Raw genomic sequence first — 25,432 nt, forward strand, 5'->3', positions numbered from 1 at the left:
AAATTTGCTTATACTGGACTGCTAATTTTTGTTTGTAATGATGCCTCTACCTTAAGGTAAATCCAGAAAAGAAAAATAAGAAAATGGGAATAATTATGGCTCAGTTCCAATGTAACTATTTTGGCTGCCTTACTCTGTAGGTCTTTTCAAGGTACATTGTTTTTCTATTGAGTGTATCAGGAATATATAAGCTTTGTTTTAGTAGGATTGTCGTTATCCTAAACCGTTCCTAATCCTCATCCTTCCAGGGTTTAGTGTTTAAAAACTGCACTTGAGAAAGACTTCTCTGTTATCTATGCTGTAACCTTTCTCATGAATTCACCAGTTTTCAATCTGTTTTCATGCTTAAGATTGAGGAAGAATTTGTCATTTTATATTAAACAGTGATCCCAAAGAACTGTGAAAAGTACAGTACAAGGTGAAAAAAGTCAGTTATCATTCAAGAAGTCAAACCTCTCTGCTTATTGCCATCAGGTTTCATTGTAATTTTGGACAGAGAATGGTAAAAAGATCTGCAAATAACTGGTTTGCTCAATTTGGCTTGTATGGGGCTGACTTAATTTAGGTTCTGCTTTTTTATTACAAAGTCATTCATGATTCCAAATTGTTTAAATGAAACTAGCATTTGAGCAAGAGACTTTTCCCCTCTCATTCACAAATACTGACCACCTGCAGTGTATGTGTGTGGCACTTCTGGTCTGGCTTTGACTAAAAAATATTTCTGAATATTGAAGGACTGAAGTCAAAGTGGGTTTAAGACAGCTTGTAGCCACATGAGCTGGAGAGATATTCACAAGGGATAATCAGTGGGCTAATGTTTCTCCAAAGGGTGATTCAGAGTCCTGATAAGTGAAGCTCCAACTCTGATTTGTCCTCTAAGGAATCCTTTCTCTCATGGTCCAGTCCTCCAGTGACTGCAGTAGGAATCTAGGGAGATTAGCTTTAGCAAACTAAAACTGGCCTTTGTGAATACTTCCTTTTCCGTGAAGGAAAATATCGCCCAAACTATCACTTCTGTTAGTGCTAAAATAAAAAAAGTATTTTAAAGGCTCTGAAGTGAATAAAAAAATTTATACATATGAATCTTCTTTGTTTCTTCTTCCTCTGTGTATTTAAAATATTTGCACAGCTCTAATTGCACTATTTTAGTCAGGATGGAAAGAACTACATTGTACATGAGACTAGGGAGTAAAATAAAACTGTCATCGTGTTTTAATTTATTTACAGAAAGAGGAACTTGAGACAGTATGATTGTTAGTCATCAGGTTTTCATTTGCTGTATGTGAAATGAGCCTTCATACTTCCAGTTGGGTTTCATTCATCGCCGTCGAGTCTCTGTGTGCAGATATGGTATACATCCTATGGGAAAGAGAAAGCACAACAATCATTGTGTTCATACCAAACCAACAATTAAGTTCCTCATTCTGGGAAGTGATTTTTCCAGATCATTTTATTCACTGCACAGGCCAACTTGCATTCCGCGTGAGGGACTAAGTGAAACCTCCTTTCTCCTTCGGAGTGATAACATGGAGGTTAAACACAAATCCAGCCTCCAAAGATTCACTGAAGGCCACTTTGGTTTTGCCTCCCATTTGCCTAAAACTGCAGATGGGTTTTTCATAAACTATAAATTCAGCACCTCAAACACTTACAGCATATATAAACTCTGAATGTTCTGTAGATGGGATAAATCTAAGTGTAACATTACAAAATAATCCGTTAAGGGAATCTGTGGAAGCGCAAGATATTGACTCTCTCTCTGAACAATACATCAAAAGATGCTGGAATTGGTAAGGGACTAATAAGAATGATGAAACAGGCCTTCATGCCTCTAACAAGTACAGACTAAGGCACATAAGCTTTTGGAGAAAATTACTGGAATTGGATGGGTTCACAGTCACGTATACATGGTAGGGCATTTCTGGACTTTTTATCAGTCTACACCGTCAGATTAACATCCATCATTGTCTCACTGTTGTTCAATCACAGAAGGAAGATACTTGTCTGGCATAAGAGGCTTTAAACTAGATTTGCCAGGGGAGGGATCCTCAGTCCATCCCAATTCAGCCAGTCCGATGCCAAGGCAGTAATAGGTGCCCAGAGACTGGAGAAGGATGGCAGGCTGGCAGGAGAGCGCCAGAAGAGCCATGGAAAGGAATTTCAGGCCGCAAGGCAGCTTTGTCCTGGGCCCAACTGAAATGCCTCTATGTAAATGCATGGAGCATGGGGAACAAATGAGGACTAGCGACTGTGCGCATAACTGCAAGGCTATGACCCTTATTGGCATCACAGAGACATGGTTGGATGACTCTGACGACTGGAGCATTGGAATGGAGGGATACAGGCTTTTTAGGAAGGATAGGCAGGGGATATGAGGAGGGCGTGTTGTGCTCTATGTCAATGATCAGTTTGAGTGCATGGAGCTCTGTCTGGGGATGTAGGAGGAGCTGACGGAAAGCTTATGGTTCAGGATTAAAGGGCAGGCAGGGATGGGAAACATTGTAGTGGGCGTCTGCTAACAGGCCACCTGCATCAGGATGGCCAAGCTGGACGAGGCCCCTCCGCAGACAGATAGATGTTGCCTCACGTTCACACACCCTGGTCCTCATGGGGGACTTCAACCACCCTGACATCTGTTGGAAGGACAACACAGCTGGGCACAAGCAATCCAGGAGGTTCCTGGAACGCAGGATGACAACTTCCTTCTCCAAGTGATAGAGGAGCCGACGAGGAGAGGTGCCATGCTGGACCTTGTTCTCACCAACAAGGAGAGGCTGGTGGGGGATGTGAAGCTCAAGGGTAGCCTTGGCTGCAGCAACCATGAAATGGTGGAGTTCAAGATCGATAGGGAAGCAAAGGAGGCGCGCAGCCAGCTCACCACCCTGGATTTCAGGAGAGCAGACCTTTGACCTCTTCAGGGACCTGCTTGGGAGAGTCCCTTGGGATAAAGCCTAGAGGGAAGAGGGGCCCAAGAAAGCTGGTTAGTATCAAGGACCACCTCCTCCAGGCTCAGGAGCAATGCATCCTGGCAAAGAGGAAGGCAAGCAAAAACGCCAGGAGGCCTGCATGGATGAACAAGGAGCTTCTGGATAAACTCAGGCACAAGAAGAAAGCCTACAGAGGGTGGAAGCAAGGGCAGGTAGCCTGGGAGGAATACAGGGAAATTGTCCAAGAAGCCAGGGACCAGGTTAGGAAAGCTAAAGCCCTGATGAATTAAATCTGGCCAGGGATGTCAAGGACAACAAGAAATGCTTCTATAGGTAGTGTCAGTGATAAAAGGAAGACTAGGGAAAATGTGGGCCCTCTTCAGAAGGAAATGGGGACCGGTTACACAAGATATGGAGAAAGCTGAGGTACTCAACGACTTTTTTGCCTCATTCTTCACCGGCAAGAGCTCTAGCCTCACCACCCAAGTTGCAGAAGGCAGAGGCAGGGACTGGAAGGATGACGAACCACCCACTGTAGGAGAAGATCAGGTTCGAGACCATCTAAGGAACCTGAAGGTGCACAAGTCCATGGGACCTGATGAGGGGCATCCACAGGTCCTGAGGGAACTGGCGGATGAAGTTGCTAAGCCGCTATCCATCATTTTTGAGAAGTCGTGGCAGTCTGGTGAAGTTCCCACTGACTGGGAAAGAGGAAACATAAGCCCCATCTTCAAGAAGGGGAAAAAGGAAACCCAGGGAACTACAGGCCAGTCAGTCTCACCTCTGTGCCTAGCAAGATCATGGAGCAGATCCTCCTGGAAACTATACTGAGGCACACGGAAATCAAGGAGGTGATCGGTGACAGCCAACATGGCTTCACCAAGGGCAAATCATGTCTGACAAATTTGGTGGTCTTCTACGATGGGGGTTACAGCACTGGTGGATAGGGGAAGAGCAACTGATATCATCTACCTGGACTTGTGCAAAGCATTTGACACTGTCCCGCACAACATTCTTGTCTCTAAATTGGAGAGACAAGGACTTGATGGATGGACCACTTGGTGGATAAGGAATTGGCTGCATGGTCGCACCCAAAGAGTTATGGTCAACGGCTCGATGTCCAAGTGGACACCAGTGATGAGTGGCGTTCCTCAGGGGTCGGTATTGGGATCGGTCCTGTTTAACATCTTTGTTGACGACATGGACAATGGGATTGAGTGCGCCCTCAACAAGTTTGCTGACAACACCAAGCTGTGCGGTGTGGTCGACATGCTGGAGGGAAGGGATGCCATCCAGAGGGACCTCGACAGTCTTGAGAGCTGGGCCTGTGCAAACCGCATGAAGTTCAACAAGGCCAAGTGCAAGGTCCTGCATGTGGGTCAGGGCAATCCCAAGCACAAATACGGGCTGGGCGGAGAATGGATTGAGACCAGCCCAGAGGAGAAGGACTTGATGGTTGATGGTGATGAGAAGCTCAACATGAGCCGTCAGTGCGTGCTTGCAGCCCAGACAGCCAACCGTATCCTGGGCTGCATCAAAAGCAGCGTGGCCAGCGGGTTGAGGGAGGTGATTCTGCCCCTTTACTCCACTCTCGTGAGACCCCACCTGGAGTACTGCGTTCAGCTCTGGGGCCCCCAACATAAGAAGGACATGGAGCTGTTGGAGCGAGTCCAGAGGAGGGCCACGAAGATGCTCAGAGGGCTGGAGCACCTCTCCTATGAAGACAGGCTGAGAGAGTTGGGGCTTTTCAGCCTGGAGAAGAGAAGGCTCTGGGGAGACCTCATAGCAGCCTTCCAGTATCTGAAGGGGGCCTACAGGAAAGATGGAGAGGGGCTTTTTACAAGGACAAGTAGCGACAGGATGAGGGGGAATGGTTTTAAACTGAAAGAGGGGAGATTTAGATTAGATATTAGGAAAGAAATTCTTACTGTGAGGGTGGTGAGACACTGGAACAGGTTGCCCAGAGAAGCTGTGGATGCCCCCTCCCTGGCCGTGTTTAAGGCCAGGTTGGATGAGGCTTTGAGCAACCTGGTCTAGAGAAAAGGTGTCCCTGCCTGTGGCAAGGGGGTTGGAACTAGATGCTCTTTAAGGTCCCTTCCAACCCAAACCATTCTATGATTCTATTCTATGAAGACAGAACTAGAAGCATTTTTCCTCCAACTGCATAATTAGTGTTTCCCGGAACTCAAGTGGTGGTCAGCACAGGTTTGGCAAGAAAGCTGTAAATAGAAAAGAGGCCTTTTTATGAGACCTTATTACCCTTTGATTTGTTTGGTTTTGGTCTTGTCTTTTTTTTTGTGAGTGCTACCTACAGGGTGATTAAGGAACTATTGTCTCTCCCTGCTAATGCTGTGACTGAAGGGCATAGTATTAACAGGTTAATTATATAAGCAATTAACACAATTCTTTCCCATTTACTTCACTGGTAATGGAGGTCATCAACCCCTTTGGAGGGGACCCAAATAATGACATGAAAGAAAAGGAACAGGAGAAGAGGACTGATCCAAAAACCACTAAAACCAATGGGACTTTTTTCCAACTATATAAATGGAGTTGCAGCTGGATCTAAAAGTAAGAACCATCTCCTTGCTTCTCTTTTTACACCTAGAGTCACTTTACAAATTTCCATGTCAAGAAGGACCCAGAATAGGTCATGGTCAAAAACAAGAAATGAGATTCAAAGAGCTGTGAGTCTTGGTAGATCTTATTTTGGTACTTTTTTTGGAACATTGTGTACTTAAAGATGTCCTACTTCTCAAAGAAGAAATTACCTTGATTTCTTCAAAGTGCTCTTCTTCTGCAGTGTCTTCAATCCACCTGACCGGCAACAGGCAAACTTACAATCGATGACCTGGTAAATAATTGGGTTATACATGGCTGCTGACTTTGCAAGCAAAGTTGGTATCACTGAAAACTGAATGGGAACTGAATCCGGCTGTCCAAAGGCTGACCACACAGAGACCACAGCATACGGGATCCAGGCGATGAGGAACCCTGCACAGATCAACATTGCCACCTTGTGAGAGGAAGAGAGAAAAGAGAGAAGGAGGTTAATCTAGCAGAGTTAGATGCTGACAGCATGGCATGGAGCTAGGTAGAATGCAAGGGAACATGCCACAGAATGAAAAAGAAAAATGATAACCCGCTTCAGATAAATTTACAATATGAACAAAAGCTGTCACGCGCTTCTCTTTATCTAGAGCCTGTTTTTTCTTTCACCCAACAGCAGTTAATGAGTCTGTTCTCATAGACCTTTAAAAATGTTAGAAGGTCTGGCTAAATACGAGGAAACCAAATGACATCTCAGAAAATAATAATACTTTGACATTAAATTTAAATTGTTTAAGGAGGAGAGTTCTTTCAAAACATACAGACTATCTTTTTTTTACGATAATATATAACACAGAGCTGTGAAAGTTTTTTAAAATCTTTGCGAGATCTTTGAAATGAACACAGGTTAAATTGGAAACATTTTGTACAGGGTTTCTCTTTGTGTTTTTTCCTTTTTCTTGCTTATTTGAGGAGCCTCTTACTTCTATAGTCTCTTCCAACCAATTATTCCTCAGATTGTCAAAAAGAAACCCAGTCTCTTTTCCATTCCAGAGTGAAACAAGCATACACTGGGAAAAAAAAAAAACAAAAATACTTCCAGATTCTGTATCCTTTGAAATCAGAGTCCAAATTTCATAAAATCAAAGTCTTTGAAGACGTTTCCAGGACTGAATTAGATCCTGATGGTGTGTGGGAGCAGGGGACCCTGAGTGTCTCTGTAGGTGAGTTTGTTTAGGAGAGTCAGGCTGTCTCCCTGCAGCCCATGGTGGGTAACGGTGGAACAGATACCACCTGCAGCCTGTGGAAGACCCCACACAGGAGCAGGTGGATGGGTCTGAAGGAGGCTGTGACCCTGTGGGAAGCCCACACTGGAGCAGGCTCCTGGCAGGACTTGTGGACCCATGGAGAGAGGAGCCCATGCTGGAGCAGCTTTGCTGGCAGGACTTGTGACCCTGTGGGGTACCCATGATGGAGCAGCCTGTTCCTGAAGGACTGCACCCTGTGGAAGGGACCCACGCTGGAACAGTTCTTGAAGAGCTGCAGCCCATGGGATGGACCCATGTTGGATAAGTTCATGCAGGACTGTCTCCCATGGGAGGGACCCCACGTTGGAGCAGGGCAAGCGTGTGAGGAGTCCTCTCCCTGAGGAGGAAGGAGCAGCACAGACAATGTGTGATGAACTAACAACCCCCATTCCCATCCACCTGAGCTGCTCAGGGGGAAGGAGGTAGAGAATATTGGGAGTGAAGTTAAGCCTGGGAAGAAGGAAGGGATGCGGGGAAGGTTTTTTTATGATCTAGTTTTTATTTCTCATTATCCTACTCCAATTTTTATTGGTAATAAAATTAAGCTAATTTCCGAAGTTGAGTCTGTTTTTGCCCATGATGGTAATTGCTCAGTGTCCTTATCTCCCTGTCCTTATCTCGACCAACAAGCCTTTTGTTATACTTTCTTTCCCCTGTCCAGCTGAGGAGGGAAGTGACAGAGCAGCTTTGGTGGGCACCTGGTGTCCAGCCAGGGTCAACCCACCACAAACCCCTAGCATGGATTTTGTACTCCATTAGAATCTGTAGATGCTTTAAAAGGCAAATTTCTACCAAACATTTAGGTTACATTCCTGGTAAATGAGAAAAGGACTTCCTTATAACAGGAGGAAATGTAGCCATAGGAATGTTTAGTATAAATATTAAAGAAAAACTTCTTGGGGCCAAAATTTGTGATTTATATAGTTTACCTGAACCAGCCTGTCTGCACTCAGTCACAGCCTGATACAGCTTCAAATGACATCATGTAATAATGTTCCTGAAGAACATATGCTGTTATACTGCTGCCATTGACAGACTATTACTGCATCCAGATTGATAGTGGTACATGTGCACTCATTTGGAATAAGGCAATTAGCAGAATTACACCAAAAAAATCATCAGGAAGCACAAGGGGTTTGGATATTGCATCAGCTTTTGTGGAGCCTTTGGTTCCACATCTTGATGGTAATATTATTTTCAGGGAAACTTCATTCTTTTATGGGTTTTTTTTGTTGTCTGTCACTGAAGAAACAGTGCACGTGAGCCAAGGATCTCAAATACGGTCTGTTTGTTATAAATTGTGCTGTGGAGATAAATGGGTTATGATGGCGACTCATTTTCCGCATTTATATATATCCCAACATTATCTTCTCCACTGTAGATCCAACACAGAAGGGACAATTACTCAATGTGACTCAGATCACATTGAAGTTTTATATGATCCCTCCAATATGGCAAAAATAAATGTGCAACTTCAAATTAAACTTTCAAACTTTCCATTGTTCTTCAAAGGAAAGGTGCTGAGTAACCACAAAACAGTACCCTACTGAAGCACCCCTTTTTAAAGGCAAGTACAGTTTTACCAGCTGTATTGGCAACACTGACCATACAGGTGAGTAATAGAGATTCTCCAGAATGTTTAGACATAATGTCACTTATTGCTGTATATTATATACCTTTCAGTTCAACTCCCCAAAAATGTAATAAAATTTGATCAACCAAGCAGAAGATGCTGCTTGTCTCCCTCTTGGCATGGCTTACAGAGTCTGGTGAATCTTCTACAACTAAGGAATCGGGTTTTGTTCAGTGTAAGTTTTTATTTTGAGAGATTTCCTGGCACAATAACCGGTACCAGCAAGGATCATGGCTGTCACCATTGCCAAACAGAAAATAGGTTCATTCAGAAAGCGAAAATAGGTCTCAGATGGAAAATTAATTTTATCAGTTGAGTGCATTTGTATCAGCAGCTTATGGCTGAACCTAAATGATAAATTATTTGCACAAGAACAATTGAAACATCAAAGGAGTGACTTTGGTTTATATCTTCATTAACAGAGGAACGTAAGATGTCTGAAAGCTTTATTTCCCTGCTACAATAATCTGCTTTTTATCCTGGTTTTTCTGTTATAATTCCTGTGCACCTCGAACGCCTTAACTAATTCTTTACAACTGTTTCTGAAAGCAAAGGGAGCTTTATGATGGGGAACAGGACAACCGGGAGATGATATGACTGGTGTAAGGTCACACAGGAAGGCTGCGAAGGTGTCAGAGTGAATCACCAGCTCAGGGACTCGAGTGCCCTAATCACAAAATTATGCTTCAACTCCTGTCTTTTCCCATCTTGACAGTAACAGAGGAGAAAGCTAGAAGAACCACCTTCAGAGCATCGTACTATCGCTCAGCATAGGAGAGTACATGGTTGAAGTTCTCCAAGCCTGCTTTTATGACCCAGCAAAGCAAACTGATTTGATAGGTCATGGTCAAAAACAAGAAATAAGATTCAAAGAGCTGTGACTCTGAAGCAAACTGAGTTAAATCTTCCTACCTACCTTGGTCAGCTTCATTTCCAGTATGTGGCTGTTCTGAATCCTGGTATCATAGTGAGCAACCTCTTTGGTGGATGATTTGACTTTTAAAATTATTTTGACATAGGAAAACACAATCACAGCAGTTGGGAACAGGAGGCAAAAGAAAAGAATACTCAGAATAAAGCCTGTCCAGCCACTGAAGCCTGCGCCAGCCACCAGTCCAGAGTGCAGGAGGTCCCAAACGGCTCGGGGGCATAGCTGCCCCACACCAGCAAAGGCACCGTAGCCCAGAACGTAGCATAGGCCCAGATTATTGCCAGACAGATAAATGCGTGATGTCTCTTAAGCCAGGTACCTGGAAGACAAATCAAGAGTCACAACCTCAAGTCCATATGTATTTGGCACAGTTGAATATGCTGTTCTACACATGCAGTAAGAATTTGCTTGGCTGTTTGACAACAGCTGCTGTAGGGTTTATTTCGCTTCCTTCCAGCTATCTATAGTGACACCTGAGCTAGCCACCCCAGCTCTCATCGTACCTCATGAAAGGATATACACACTCATAGCGAGGCTCCACCTGACGTTATTTCAGATCTCTACTTTAGGCTGTGATGATTTACAACCTAGAAGAGTCTTGTACAAAAGCAATCCCAAACAGCTAGCTCAGCAATGATCATGGAAATCTTGGCTAGTAATTTTGAAAATTGCTTTGTGGTCTATAGAGATATATTCATAGTGTGTGATCAGATTAGATGGAGGTTCAACCCACATGAAGGGCTAAGTGTTTAATTCAGTCTTTCATTGTTCGGTATGAAGGCTCACTAGCTGCAACTGTATGATGCAACTTATGTTATTTCCTATTCCTCCTGTCACATATTAACTGGCTAAAGTTTGATCTCAGGGCACTTCTCAACATAAATCATTAACCCAAGTGACTGAAAGACAAGGCTTTACAGAGGAAATAACATATCCAAGATTTATTTTTACCTTTGTCATCCTTTTCCCAGTACAGTAAATCTTTATGTGTGTATGGTCAGAAGTATTTGTAATTGGAGTTTTCATGTGTCCTTGTCCATTTGTTTTATTAAATGCTAATAGCATGCCTGGAGTGGTGGAGTGGAGTACTGCCTCTCTGCTCATCTTGCATGCAACCCTATTTCAGCTAGAAAAAAGCTTCAGTTTACAAGCTTCCCATCATCACCTATGTCAACATGTTGGATTCGGACAGGACTAACAGGTTAAAACATTATGATTTATGCAGAAACTCAGACTACAGTATTATAACAGCTCCTTCCATCTTAGAAGCTCTAATCTGTTTTTACTCCCCATCCACTGGCACTGAGGAGCTTTCTTCAGGACTTTAGCATGATTTAAAAAAAAAAAAAAGGCAAGACCAAACAACTCTAATTCAGATGCAACCAGTGCCCCTTCCCCAGCTGATTTACCTTTCCAGATCACTGGAAGGAAAATGAACACTGAATGTCAAATGATGAATTCAAGCACAATGGCTGAGAGACATGAAGGTGGTTTGTTGTGTTCGGGTGTGGAAAAACTAGAGCAACAATAGCATGAAGAGTAAAATATTGGCATTATTTTCACAGCTATTGTCAAAACCACAGCAACTCTTTACCACGGGACTTGCTTTCAGAAATTGTTCAAACAGCTTCCAGGTTGCTCCTTCCTGTGACAAGGGTCTTCCCTATTCCTATTCCTAGAGGAGAAGTAGGTCAAGGAGTAGCTCTCCATGTTGAAGACCCTACTGGAACCAGGTGCCTTCACATGGAAGAATGATGTAGGAACGGTCAGGTGGTAAATCCTAGGTTTCAGGAACATAAACCAGACCAAAAGTCCTTATACAGAAAATGGCTAAGTTAACCACCTAGACTCAACATGCTAGATATGTTTATTGCTCTCCGTCATTTTCTATGGACAACCATGATCAGATAGCCCTTGAGAAAATAGGTTTTGAAGGGATTCTGGTCTCTTGAACTAAGATGTCATACTATATACTCACGGCATGAATGTAGCCGGTCTTGAAATGTTCACTTCAGTTCACCAAGTCTGAAAAATTGTCTATGGTTTGAGTTGTGACTGAATTATTTTGATAAGACTTTTATAGAGAGAATTGAAATCCTTCTTAATGTGAATGGTGTTTTTAAAACTCAGCTAAGGAGACCTTCCCTGCACTCACATTTCAGGAAGAAGTATGAACATGCCAGGATCTACAATAGCAGGTCTTAGTGCAGTACCACAACTTTTAATTGACAGCACACTCAGCTATTGGACAGACAAGTTTACTTACACTTCCTAGCTGCAAACATTTCTTATAACTTAACATTATATGGTTGATATTATATGTCATTATAATGATATTAGTTGTATGTCCCTCAAGTCACATGGGCAAGGTGTTTTCTATACGTAAAGTCACCCTGAGTATTGCCAGTATTTTGCTGGGGAGTTAGTCTCTTCCAATGCAAGAAAAATGTCTTTTCTAAACTGTGACAGCATCTTTTAACTGGAAAGAATTAAGCATATAATACTTCATATTCAAAAGAGATAAGATATTGATGGATATGGTGATAACACCTTTCATTGCTAAATTCATTCCATCCTCTCAGGTTCCATCTCCATATTAGAGAGACGATATCACATTTATTATGACCTATCACACATCCAGATCTTTTAGATGTTTTAAATAGCTTGCCACATATCTTAAAGGAATTTAGGCATCTAATAAGGAATACTTTTTTGTGTTGGGCAATAAGACATTGCAAGATGTACAATACCTGAATTTGTTAATGTTAATAGGTCTTGATAGACACAAAGTGGTTTATCTATGAGTGATTGCTGAAACTCATGGCTTAATCAGGCAGCAGAGAGAAAACAGTGGAGGTGTTCCATCCAGCAGTACAAATTTAGCTGGGAATACTTGGGTCATACAAATATGTTCCTCTTATCTGTGTATTCCCCTCTATATTTAACAAAAGCGTTTTGAAGAGTTTAAGTATGATTTCAGTCCAGAAAATTGTATCACTTAATATAGTTTTTCTATAGTCATTTAATATAGCTTTTCTCTCTTACCGTAAGACAAGTGACAGATTTTTAGGTATCTATCCAGGCTGACAGCTGTCATGGTAATAAGGCTCCCACAGCCAAAGAAGAAACCAGCCCATCCGTACCAGCGACAGCCCATCCATCCAAACACCCAGCGGTGAGAAAAGAAGGAAATGATACTAAAGGGTTTTCCTACAACTTCAAAAGGAAAAAAAAGAATGTCAGTTGACTGATAAAATCCATCACTGATATAACCACTCTTCTCCAGACAAGCAAACCCTCCCCATTGCCCAAAGATAAGACCAGCAAAAATGCTCTGCAGCATGGAGAGAGGGCTTCAGGCACAACAGATGTCATGACTTGCGTGCCCTCCATCCACAGGACTAAGCTTAAGACAGTTGTAGCTAGATCCCATAGCATCTATGCTGTGGTAGGATGAGCCAAACCTGCAGAATGGCTGGAAACAGGTGCTTAACTGCAGACCACATGAACCAGAAGTAACCCACGCTCTGGTATGAGCATGCGCAAGATCTTCCCATTATGAAAACTTCAGAGTATATGTTAAGTCCACATGCAAACACATTCCAGTATGTAAACAGTATGGGTGTTGGGTGAGTATGGGCTTGAAACAGGCACAGATCTAGGTAGGCTACATCCCTATAATCAGTTGAGTGTCTTCAAACACAGGATAAAGAAATTTGCCTTCAAAAAGAGCTTCTGCAAACCTACCAAGGCCCAACAGTAGGATGCATACTGTAGCAAAATGTTAGGTTAGAAATGAAGGTGGTGCTATGGTTGCAGCATGGACTTGAGCTGCAGAATTGGTTTCAGCTCCTGTCCATATCACGCTTTCCTTGTTGACTCTCAGCAAGTCACCTGGCCACAGATCCTAAAAAGTTTTAAGTATCTTCAAACAGAAGGGAAATACCTAACTATTTTGGACACTCTGTCCTAGTGGCACCTTAACTCATTTCTCCATTTCTAAAAGTGGGTGGTGCATTATGAAAGAAGTGAAGTCAAGTCATATGTTGTTCCATTCTCACCTTAAAACAGGTTGACATTATTCATATTCTTTGTAAGTATCATGAAAATGAGAAAGTTTGAAAATTGTAATTTTCTAGTTCGAAATCTCCATTTCCTGATTTTTCTTTTCTCTCAAACTGGACAAGCAAAAAAATCAACTTTAATGGAACAGAAAACTCGAAAGTTTACAATCTAGGAATATCAGCATGTTTCCGAATCTCTTATCTCTGCTTACCAGACTGACCTGAAACGCCCCAAGGTCTGACCAGTTCAACTACAACATTCAAACAACATTAAATATTTAACTCCACTTTCCTGTGACTGTGTATACCTTCCTGCACAGGAGCTGCAAGATCACCTCAAAGAGCTGAAAGCATCTCAGCTGCGCTGGGCTGGTTTCCCTGGCTGAACCACACTGTCTGTAATGTCATGGCAGCTCATTGAATTGGTTTATAAAGAAGGACAAAAATGATCTTGCAAACTGTAATTCCCACAAGGTAACCTAACTAAGCAGAAGTCAAGACAAAAGTCTATATTGTTGAAGTGATCTGTAGAAAAATACTTTGGATTGTTTCCAAAAATATTCCATTTCAGATCAAACTGATGAGAAACTAAACATTCTGTTTTCATTCTTAATAGAAAAATAAAACATTTCTACCAAAACAAATTCTTGCAGAAAATGGCCTTTGCTCCATCTTCTATGCCAAAAGCATCACGATTGAAAACCTTAAAAACGAGACTTATTATTAAACAAGATATTTTAGGATTCTTTTCCTTTAGCCTAAACCTGCAAGCAAAATTCTGCCTATGCCTGAAGGTTGTACTCAGGTAATATATATTATGTGTTTTTTTCCAAGCAGAATAAAAATACTTAAATTTTTCAAGCAAAAGCTGACCCCAGTGATTAAGGTTTCAAGAAAAACATGAAACATGGCAAGGTCTAGGATACAGGCTAAGAGTCAGCAACTTTACTCATGTAAATCATTGCCAGCTCTAAAGGCCAACACATTTATTTGCATAAAATCAAATTTCTCTTCAGCGGAGTAGGACTCGGAGCATGGTTGTCAGTGCAAATGAGCCTGATACAGTTTTGAACAAGTGGCTGGTGCCACCCTGTGGAAATCTGCGGGAAGCAGGGCTATGGCAGAACCTGTTTCTAGAACAAGGTGCCACGACAAGTGCGTGAAATGTGAAGATTTTTGAATAAGTCCCATCTTCAATCGTCCAGCAGACAGAACACATCGTGTTTCTCAAGTAAACATCTTCCATTAACAAAAAAAAAAGAAAGAGAAGGGAGAAAAAGCACGCATAGCTGTGCCAATTACTTTTAATCACAAAATTTAAACACACAGATAGACTGAGATCACCATGGAAGAGAAGGTGAACAAGCGGTAGGTTAGTGACAGACCTTAACAGAGAAACTAGCAGCCCGCATGCTAAGAGGACTTCCAAAAAAGCTGTAGTTTGTATGGTTGGGACATATAGCTTATATGGTTAGGAGATGTCTGTTTATGTTCCGAATACATAGCTATGGAATTCTCTGGAAACACTCTGTTTCATTGGAGTGACTCTCACTGGAGTCAGATATGAGCCTTATAAAATAAGCCAGACTCTTAGGACACAAAGGAGGTGGGAGCATCACAGTTGAGGCAAAAACTGGCCTTTTTTTTTTCTTCACTTCTAAGTGCTGCAAGATGGAAATAGTGTCTCCATGGCAGATACATCAAAGAATTCATTGGGATTTCTTTGTGTGGTAGCAGAGCAGAGATATTTATACTAACACCTCTCTTCTGCTGAATTCATAAGTATCTTCTTCAGAAAACTATGTTTACTGATCACCAAGAAGCATCAAAATTACTGGAAGTTGAGGGGGTGAGCAGCAACTTGGCCACGTGCAGTGAGAGCACAATGAGCTCCAGTTTTGGGAGGCTGGGAGCCATCATTTTATGTTGTTCAGTGCTATTTTAGGCATTTGGATAAAGACAAAAGCATTTGGCAGAGACAAGGGTGCACTGGAGCTAGGGGCAGGGGTTCTGGTGTATGCAACACATAGGGCACAGATGGCTCTGGGAGCATGGGAACATACCATCATTTATATTGCACTGGGGAGATCCCATGGTCAGCTGGATCACATCAGGCCTTTATACCCATTGGATTGTCTGCCATCCAAAATATCCTTTTCTAAAGAACATCTGGTCCTCCCTCTTCATTTGCATGTAGCCATAAGCAGTTGAATAAGACTCATTTCAAGAGCCAAAGGAATGATCTCCAAAGGCTTTTGACTCTGCAACTTTGTGTAAACCTTTCAAAAGCTCCTTCCTCTCATGCCAGGGCATACAGGCCATGAGGTTGAAATAAAAATCCCTCCAGTTGCCTGATGTTGCTCTTACTCTATAGATTGACACAAATGCTTATTTTCCTGACCCAGAGACAAAAGAGGACTGTCACTAGAGAGTAAAGTATTAGCTTTGATAGGCTGGTGGCCACTGGCATTTTCCAATTATTTCCCCTCATGTCCCTCCCCAGTCATATTTGGCTAAATACGTATTTTTGGCATACCTGGATCCCTCCTGTTGCACCCTAGAGCAATAAAATATAATTTTCTTCAACCGTAATACTGAGCTATTTTGTGGTTATTGTGCCAGAATGCACAGGGAGCTTGCTTTGAAGGCCTGCCCAGTGCTGGGGTGAACGGGAGTTTTGTCTGATTGATAAATCCAACCCTATCTTTTCCTCTGTACTTTTCATTTCTTTCCATCAAGTTGTTCAAGAATGTTGTTTCTATCCTTCTCTCTTATTTATATGCAAATAATAGATCAAAAAGTATTTTGGACTCCTTATGACTTGCAGAAGACTGTCTCTTGCTGCTGCCACAAAGAATAGTGGGATAGTAAAAATGAGTGAAAATAAGACATGAAATTACCTGAAATGCCCAGGTCACACACTGCTAAATTAACAGTCATTATCTCAGCAGGTCTCAACTTCTTTTTTCGCTTTGAGGACATAAAAATAACATACCCATTTCCCAGAGTTGAAAGAATCCCTATAAAAATAAAGAAAAACAATCAAATTAGAATTCTCCCCCAAAACAGCAATATCCCTTGTGAAATTCTCTGCAATTTTCAGCCTGAAGCTGTGGTCCCAAGGACAGACATTTTGCTCTGAAATGTGATAATCTCATTCTCATCATGCAGCTCATAGAGATGTCTACTGCAGACAGCTCCCTCCCATAAGAAATGCTGTTTTCCTCTCTGCAGCAGGGCATTGCCTTCACCACCTGAGAGTGCACAAATATCGACTGAAGGCACATAACAGAAATACCATAAATCCTCTGTTCTGATCAGCCCCGTTTGTCTCACAAACATTTATACAACCGCAAGAATGAAATTCAGCTGTCTGTAATCATGAGGACCCCAGTCTCTGACCAACCTTAATTTTATTAAGTGCTATAATCAGAGGTTGAGGGATACATTTCTAAAATAATGTAAGTTATTTATATTAACATCACACCTTAAATTTTACAATAAAAAATTATTTCCATCATAGTAAGAAAGAAAAATGATAAAATATGTCTGATTTTAACTTCCAGATGGAATTCAGTGCATGAGGAGGGATCTTGTTCTTATTGACTGGGATCTTTTTCTGCCTTATCACCAACCAAGGACCCCCCCCCCCGCAAGTGGTTAATCATCCGTGGAGCTAATCACACTGGTATCAAAAACTGCAGGGTTTCCAGTGCCCTTAAAGAAAACAGTTTCTTCACTAACTCGTGAAAGAGTTTGAGCCCAGAGTGTTTTGCAGTGGAAACACAGGAAAGCACACATTTATTTGAGGAAGCAAGAGGCATCCCTAAAGGTGAACACCTCGAAGGAACCATGTCCCACGTAGGCCCCATGTGGAGCAGAGGAGACAAGTAAGAAGGAGAGAGATGCAGAAGAAAAGAGTGAGGAGCAAAGGGTGGCAGACACCTCAACCTCTTGAACTGCCATTGCCTCACCAAAGGGACCTGTGGCTGTAATGAGGGGGAAGAAGAGATGTTGAGAGTGAAGTTCAGCCTGGGAAAGGTGGGGCAAACTTGTTTTCCTTAAGTATTTAATGTTTGTTAAATTGTTTCCCAATTCCCAATCAGTAATAAGTGTTTTCAGTTAAGTTAAATTCCCCACAATGAGTCTGTTTTGCCCCACAATCAGTTTGTTTTGGTGATTGATCTCCCTGTCTTTATCTCCACCCTGTCTTTATCCCCACTGCTTTTGCTCTTCTTATCTCCCCTCCACCCCACTGCCGGGGCAGTAAGCAAGCAGCTGCCCTGGGTGCTTGACTGTTGGCCAGGGCCAACCCCCCACACGACTATAAAAAAAAAGTCATAAATAACCCAACTTTCCTCTTTCGATGAGGCAGAAAAGTCACTCTTTGTGGTGCCCTCCTACACACAGCTCTGGCGGTGCAAACTCAGCCGTATTCCATGTTTCAAAAAGACCCCAGCAGCCCCTCACCTGCTCAGCCATGCCACCCTCTCCAAGTATTGTACCTTTGAACCACATAATTTTCATCAGAGTCTTCTGGGAAGCCAGACCTCAGGCATTTAATGGATATTTCCTCTGGCCCATCAATGGAATGATCCCCTTGCAAGGGTGCCACGTCCTCCCAGATCCGAGAAACCCAGCCTGGGGACATCCATGAGGCAGAGAGAAAAATGGTTCCCAGAGGCTAATACCAGACTATTCCTCAAGAAATATGAGTAACTGTGGAACTGAAAGTTTACCAAACTTAGGAGAAAAATACTTTGATTTTGAATTTTTCAGTAATCAATGCAACACTCGTCTAATTGGAAACACTTATTCTCATACTGACAGTATTTCTTTCTATATTATTTTAAAAAATAAACAAGACAGAAGCTGCCTTATCATTTAATCTTAGGTTTTCTCAACAAATTTGATTTATATATGGTGAATGAAATTTAAAGAACATCCTATTCTTATGGCTCTGAAAATTTAATCTGAATTATAAGTAGATATGGGTATTCATATGAATTATTTTATTCCTTGCAGCTAAGTGAATGAATCTCAATGTTGCTGAGCATTTTTCATACATCTTAATCCTTTTCTCTCTTAATGCCATTTTCTCTCTAGTGATATTTAGGATATCTAGTGTGCCAGCATGTACTTTGAAATACCTTTCAAAACCACCTGACATTTTCCTAAACGTTTTTCAACTGACTGGTTGTCCAGAGAGATGTTTTCATCAGACAACCTCTGAAGCAACTGCTCATTATTAATAGCAATATTTGGAGCCCCAGTCCACTGATCTCCTGATCCTACAACTGGAAGGTGTCCAGTGATAATTTAAGTTGCTGTTTGCCTATACCTGTGTCTGACAGTTGCTTATCTGAATTCTTTTTTAACTCCTTGGTGACAGAATCTTTATAATCGCCCTAGATGAGCCACCTAATGCTTTGTTTTTCCCACTATTAAAAAGATTTTCCTAAGATCTAGCCGAAGTCCTCTCTGGTGCAGGGTCCCAGCTCTGGTTGGCACTGGCAGGCTGTGTGCCTGGGCAGAGCCCAGGGCTGGGAAAAGGAGAAAAAAGACTCTTCAGGTGTAAAATAAGGGCTCTTTTCCACGAGCAAACAGTTCAGGGCACAACTGTCCATGACACTGTAACACCATTATATATATACACACAAAGAGCCAAGGATGCAATAACTAAAAAAGAGCCACCTACAGCGAAAGAGCCAACCTGCAGCGAAAGGTGAAAGTGTATAAAGAAGAAATCTGAACAAACAAGAGTCCCTTCCTCCTATCCGACAGCAGTGCTAAACCATCAAAGAAAAAAAAAAAAAGAAAATAGTTCAGGATTTTGTTGCAATTAAGCTGTTTCATAACACACTGAGGAAGCGTTTGTAAATCAATAGTTACTTGCCACAGGCTGTCAAAGGAGCTGAGAGCCAGCAGGTCTCAGCTCAGTAGTCAGTCACCCTACCCGGCTGTACGGTAAATCAATCAAGCCAGTGATGAAAAAGCTAGCGGGGGAAGTGACAACAAACAGTAAAAAGAATTGGAATTCTTATAACCACGTGTTACCATTTTTGGTTTTTCTTCCCAGACAATTAAAAAGTACACGTGGAAATGAACTAGTTAGGACAGAAGATCACACATTCACAGTGGAATTTGTCACAGATTGGTCAAGACCACCTGATTTTCTTGGGAAAAAAAAAAATTTTAAGTATTTTTTTTATTTTCAAACCGCAGTAGTACTTCAGTTCTGTACAACCAGCTGACCCTTAAAAGCTCTTGGTCCTTGAGCTTCCTGACAGGATTCCCAGTCTTGTTCGTCTCACTGTGCCGCTTCTGTCCCCTTTTTGAAATAAATTTTAAACTCACTTGCACCTTACATGCCTCAAACACAAAAAGATGCCCAACAGCAATCCCCACCTCCTGGCTTCTGACTTTTCTGCAGTTAGTCCCTCTCTCTGCTGTCAGGATGTCCACACAGGACATCCTCAAGAAGGGTCACCATTCCTTGGAAGGGATCTGCAAAGGAATAGGGGACACAGTTCAGTGGCAGAAGGTGACAATGGACAGGTTCGGTTTGAACCACAAATCACAATAAAAAAAATACACCCTCGCTGGGTATGGGAGCTGAACACCCCAGCTGTTTTTTCATCTTCTGCAGATAGAATCATAGAAGCATAAAATCATTTTGGTTGGGAAAGACCTTTAAGATCATCAAAGTCCAACCATTAACCCAGCACTGCCAAGGCCACCACTAAACCATGTCCCTAAGCACCACATCTACTCATCTTTTAAATACTTCCAGGGATGGTGACTCCACCACTTCCCTGGGCAGCCTGTTCCACTGCTTGATAACCCTTTTGGTGAAGAAATTTTTCCTGCTATCCAATCTAAACCTCCCCTGGAGCAACTTGAGGCTGTTTCCTCTTGCCCCTAGAACAGCAGTGGGAACTGTGAGGATTCCTCATATTCCATGTAACCGACAGCAGAATCAAAATGAGATTACACAGTTTACAAAGTAAATCTGCAATACTGCAGAGTTACCACAAGACACAACTATGCCCAAGAGCTATTTAAGCACATAGTTTTTGCTTACTATTTTGGATACTTGGGAGCTGTGATTAACTACAAAGCTGCCAATCAAAGCAAATTTACAGCCTCAGCAAAACTTTGTGTGGAATTTGATGTCAGTGAATAGTTTCACAGAGCTAGACTTCCTTCTCCACTACCTCAAGATCCACTATCTACCACCAAAAATCTCTGCATGGTGGTGTTTCATATCCCAACAGAATTGTGGATGCTTTGAACTGTCAGAAATCAGCTTAGTGGAAAAGGAAATTTAAGATTATTTTTGTTTGCAGAAAGTAAAAAAAGCGACTCAAGATATTTACCTGGGAACAACAAAGATTAATTTCCTTCTAACTTCTCATGTTTTTGCAGGTCCAACATATCACGAAAATCTTGCTATCCACCTAAACATGAATGAGTAATAAAATACAGACCTGCACATCAACAGGATCGAATGGTGGCATCTCCAAGGTGCTAAGCTAAACTGATCTTCTAAGGTACAACCCACATGACAAGCATTAGCCCAAGCAAAGCCTTTTTTTTTTTTTTTTGGAAGAAAAATGTGTTTAAAGACTACTTTACCCCATCTCTTCACAAGCACAGAAGACAACCTGACATTGTTCCTTCAACCAGTTTTGTTTAATTCCCTCTCTTGGCGGCTGAGCTCTGAGGTGTAATTCTGCTTTACTGGTAAAAAGCGTAACACTCTCCTTCTTCACACAAATCCCTATAAAAGGGGGGGTTTCTGTGCTTCTCTTGGCCTCTGGCAAATTAATATCCATTACTGTATTATACATAGTGTCTAAAACAGTGCTGTGCTGGTCTAGAAAATAAGAAACCAGTTGCCATTGCTGAAATGGCTGAGGGCACGACTGACAGGCAGCTAAGCACTGACTGCTTAAAATCATTGCAATGATTGCTGAAAGGAATTGAAAATATCTGTGCAGGATACCAGTGGTATATTATGCTATCAATGCAAGACCAAGTAAGATGCAAATACAGCATTTACATGTGTATGTGAAAAGCATACTTGGCTCTAATGAAAGCTGCTACTGGAGTGTGTAATGACCATAAGAGTAAAGTAACTAACTGAGTAAAATGCAATGCAAAAAAAAAACCCACATGAAAAAATAAGTTAAACCCAGAGCAAAATGCAGGATATGATATCTAGAGCTATGCATGTATACAGCAGAGCTATGGCTTGAACTTTCCTGGCTTGGGCCACTGGCTTCAATGAGTCTACCACAGGCAGTTTGATGTCCAGTCCCCAATACCAGGAAGGTGGGAATCTTACAGATAAGTCCAATATCAAAATGATTATCAGCCCTTTTTAAACTATAATTTCAGGTCTCACACTGCTTGTGTAATTCTGTGCTTTTGTGGTTAGCTTTTGATTTTTCACTGGAAATGTATTATTTCTGTTCCTTGCCTTAATTTGATTATATCTATGTTTTTCAAGATGTTTCACACCTGGCAGGGGTATTTCTTTGGAACTGGATAAATCTACACTGAATACAGCCAATATAACAAGGCAACATAGTGTACATTGGAAGGATTCGTTTCAGCTACTCAGACATATTTCCTGGGAATAAAGCTAAATTTACTTAACCGAGTGAAAAAAGACACAAGGGGGGAAGGTTGTTTTGGACAGTTCAGTGAAGACATCTGTCTGCATAGCAGCAGAAAGAAATAAATGTGTGAAAAGAGAGGATACATACACAACAGTGCATGAATACCTAGAACAGCACAGAGAGGTAGCTTTACCTGCCTTCTCTGCTGCTCTGAATTCCTTTTTTTCGATAAAGACATAAGCAGAAGACAAATGGGAAATAAGCATTATTCAAGCCTTTGTGTGACCTCCACTGCGGAAAAGATTAGATTACTTAGAGCAGTCGGGGGAAAGGCAGTAAGGGGAGTAGGAAGGAGGGATGTAAAATAATGAGAAACATGAAGGTAGGACTGAAAGGTCTTTGCATTTTGTGGAGAACTGATAGAACAAGAGAATAAATAAAACTAAAATAAATGTCAAGGAATACACTGCACACCCTGTATTCAGTCTGGTGTTCAGCCATCTGACACCCAGAGCCTGGTTTGGTGTAGCACAGTTACATGACCTTGGCTCAGCTTTACTGAGAAAATAGCTGTTGAGCTGTGAGAAACTGCATGAACTAAAGCCATAAAACATAAGGGAACTTAAACCACAGAAAGAAATGTAAGCGTTCAGGCAAGTATTGTCACAAAAAGATATTACCCTGACCATCGCCACAAAGCAAAGGCAGCAAATAATCAAGAAGGACCAGTTTATCCCTAGAAGCAACGGAGACCAGTATTTCCCAGCTGAATGACAGCTCCTTGGCATATGAATACTTAATGTAGAAATCACTTCCAGCTATCACTTGTGTGCACTAACCAATAAATAATTGCATTTATTCTGCTTGCAAAGTCACTTTGCACACAGTAAAAGATTCCAAAATAAAAGGGAGGGGAAGGTGTTAGGTGGAAAAATTGTTCAATGTCATATGTAACACAGGACAGCTGATAGCAGGAGCTGGGCAAGATTCAAATGAGCACGTCGGAGGATGTTCTCTTTGCTGCATAGGCATGTGAGAGAGGCTTTGAAAACAGGCTATAAAACCCACATTGCATAAGGGCAAAAGCCAGTTCTGTTCAGGAATGATTAAACTGCAAGTCAGTAACCTATCAGTAGGAAAAATTTGAGTATTTTTCACTTTTTGCTGGAAGGTCTACTGCTAGTCACTTATAGCTACCTGGAGCAGCATTGCCTGTTGACACTAACTATTGACACTGTTGACACCCATGTTTCTAACACATTCTCTCCTCTCCCTCCTAGATTTTTCTTTCTGGTATGAATAAATATGTAATTACACATCTAATGCACGGCAACTTCTGCTCTCTTTGTGAGTGCCCGCAAGGATGTGGTGACATAGTCATATTTCAAAGACGAATTAAAAAATCATTACCAATTACTGTCAAATAAAACCCAGCTACGATGTCAGCTTCTCTAGAAAGCTTTGATGCAAAGGGGTCTTCCTTCTGGAGGTAGTGTGGGAGATATTCTTCCTGGGAGGAAGTGTTGTGATCTGACGCCATACAACTCATGTCCAGTTCAGCGTCTGAAAAACAAAAGAACAGAGTTTGCAATAGATCACGTCTGCCACCAGAAAATGCACATATATTTTCATTCATACACAAGATGGATCCTCCTGTCTTCATTTCTGCTCTGCCACCTCCCAGGGAATTTCAGGATCCAATTCAAAATTGTGTAAAGCATCCTGCCATGATTTATTTCATGACTTACTTTATCCAAGCATGTCATTGCTCATACAGCGCTCACCACAGTAATCCATCTGAGCAGTATCTGGGTACCAGTGTGTTGCGGCATTCAAGCCAGGGCTTCTGAAGCACATTCCCTGAATATCTTAAGGAGCTTCATGTTTGCAGCTGGGTGTAAGAGTACCCAAGACTGAGAATACATAAAAAACCAAGCAGGGCAATTGCTTGTGTCTGAATAGCTTCATTGCTCGGTCTGTTTAACACATACTGAAGTTGTTGTCTTTATCTATACGCACTGTTCTTGTAATCCCAAGAAACTGGGAATTATCAGTAAGAGTGTCCCAGCGATTTCTTCGTATCCTGAGGGGCACTATGTCTACAGACAGCAGCTCTGCAAATTTTACAGTGAAGTGAAAAGTTACATACATAAATTCTCCTTAGAGTTATGTAGGTGGTAGGTTCTAATATAAATAAATTTACATGGCTATGGTTATAAACTGTAATTGGCTATTACAGTTATGAAGAAGCAGCAGGAGTATTAAATAGTAGACTTATCTAGGCAAGCTTGTTTTCTTTCCATTTCCTTTTGTGTGGAAATGGGTTATTGAGGTCCAATGTGCTAAGATCAATCAAGGGAGCTGTGATGTGGGAAAACTAGAATCTGGCAGACATCTATGAAGGTTACCCCTTCAGGACAACTGAAGTGAGGAACTCCAGCACAAGACAAAAACATTTCTGCAATGTTTGAAACTACCCAGCCAAGAGCTGTTTAGGACATCCAGTCATCCCAGTTCTTCTTGCCAGTGCTTGGTGGGGCAGGAGTGGCATGCAAGAACTTAGCACTTGACTCCCAGGGCTTCCATTCTTTTTGCTGTTGGACCTGGGACAAGTTGTGAAGCTCTAAATTTTGCCCCTCAGAAGTCCAAACTTGTAGGGAGACTAAGCAAGGAGAAAAAATATTTCATTATTTTACTTTTTTGCTATCTCTTTTGCATCTTGAAGGCAGACGGTCTTCTCAATAACAGCCCTGTATGGCCAGAAACATAGCAGGTGACAACTACCTACCCCTAAAGCACCCACCACCCTCTCCCTACTGTCCCTCTAGCTGTGATAAAAAAGACCTCATTTAAGGGAATCAGACCATGGAAGCACACTGCCACTCCAGACACAGAAGAAGCCAAAAGGTGTCCGAGGCAAATGGCTCCAAGTAGCAGTAAATCTTTAGAGTTCAGCAGCTTCATTGCTTTTCTTCCCAATAAAGTAAAAATTAAGCAAAGGCTGACTAATTAAAAAAAAACAAAACCAAACCTCAGGTGACCTCATGAGCACTTGTCTCCTTCCACAGCCATGGAGAACAAGTACTCCAAATTGTTCACTGCTCCAGATGGCAGAGTAACCATTTATGTTTGGATTAGGTACCATGGTATGGTAGCCTGGACACAGTCTAAAAAGACTGTCTTGTACAAAAGTGTGGACTAAGGCATGAATCTGGGAAACAAAATAATCAGGCTGATCATCCTCTCCATCCAATCATAGGCACAGGTCTTGGTCCAGATTCTGCCTGGCTTTTAAAAGGATCCTGATGCTTTTCTGTCCCCCAGCTTGCATTTGCCCAACTCTTATATAGCTGCAGCATTTGAACCATGTGGGTGAAGTGATGCAAATGGAAA

General features: G+C 41.8%; 1 protein-coding gene across 1 annotated transcript; it reads right to left on the reverse strand.

Moving 5' to 3' along the window:
- Positions 1-1,295: 1,295 nt before the first annotated feature.
- Positions 1,296-23,760, reverse strand: OPN5 (opsin 5). Its single transcript, XM_068410352.1, is given in 8 exon segments — positions 1,296-1,359; positions 5,699-5,943; positions 9,334-9,497; positions 9,500-9,667; positions 12,394-12,564; positions 16,313-16,432; positions 23,450-23,616; positions 23,618-23,760. Coding segments are annotated over 8 exon segments (1,242 nt in total).
- Between the last annotated feature and the right edge of the window lie 1,672 nt (positions 23,761-25,432).

This window comes from Nyctibius grandis, chromosome 1, assembly GCF_013368605.1.
Source record: "Nyctibius grandis isolate bNycGra1 chromosome 1, bNycGra1.pri, whole genome shotgun sequence".
In the NCBI taxonomy this organism is placed as follows: domain Eukaryota; kingdom Metazoa; phylum Chordata; class Aves; order Nyctibiiformes; family Nyctibiidae; genus Nyctibius; species Nyctibius grandis.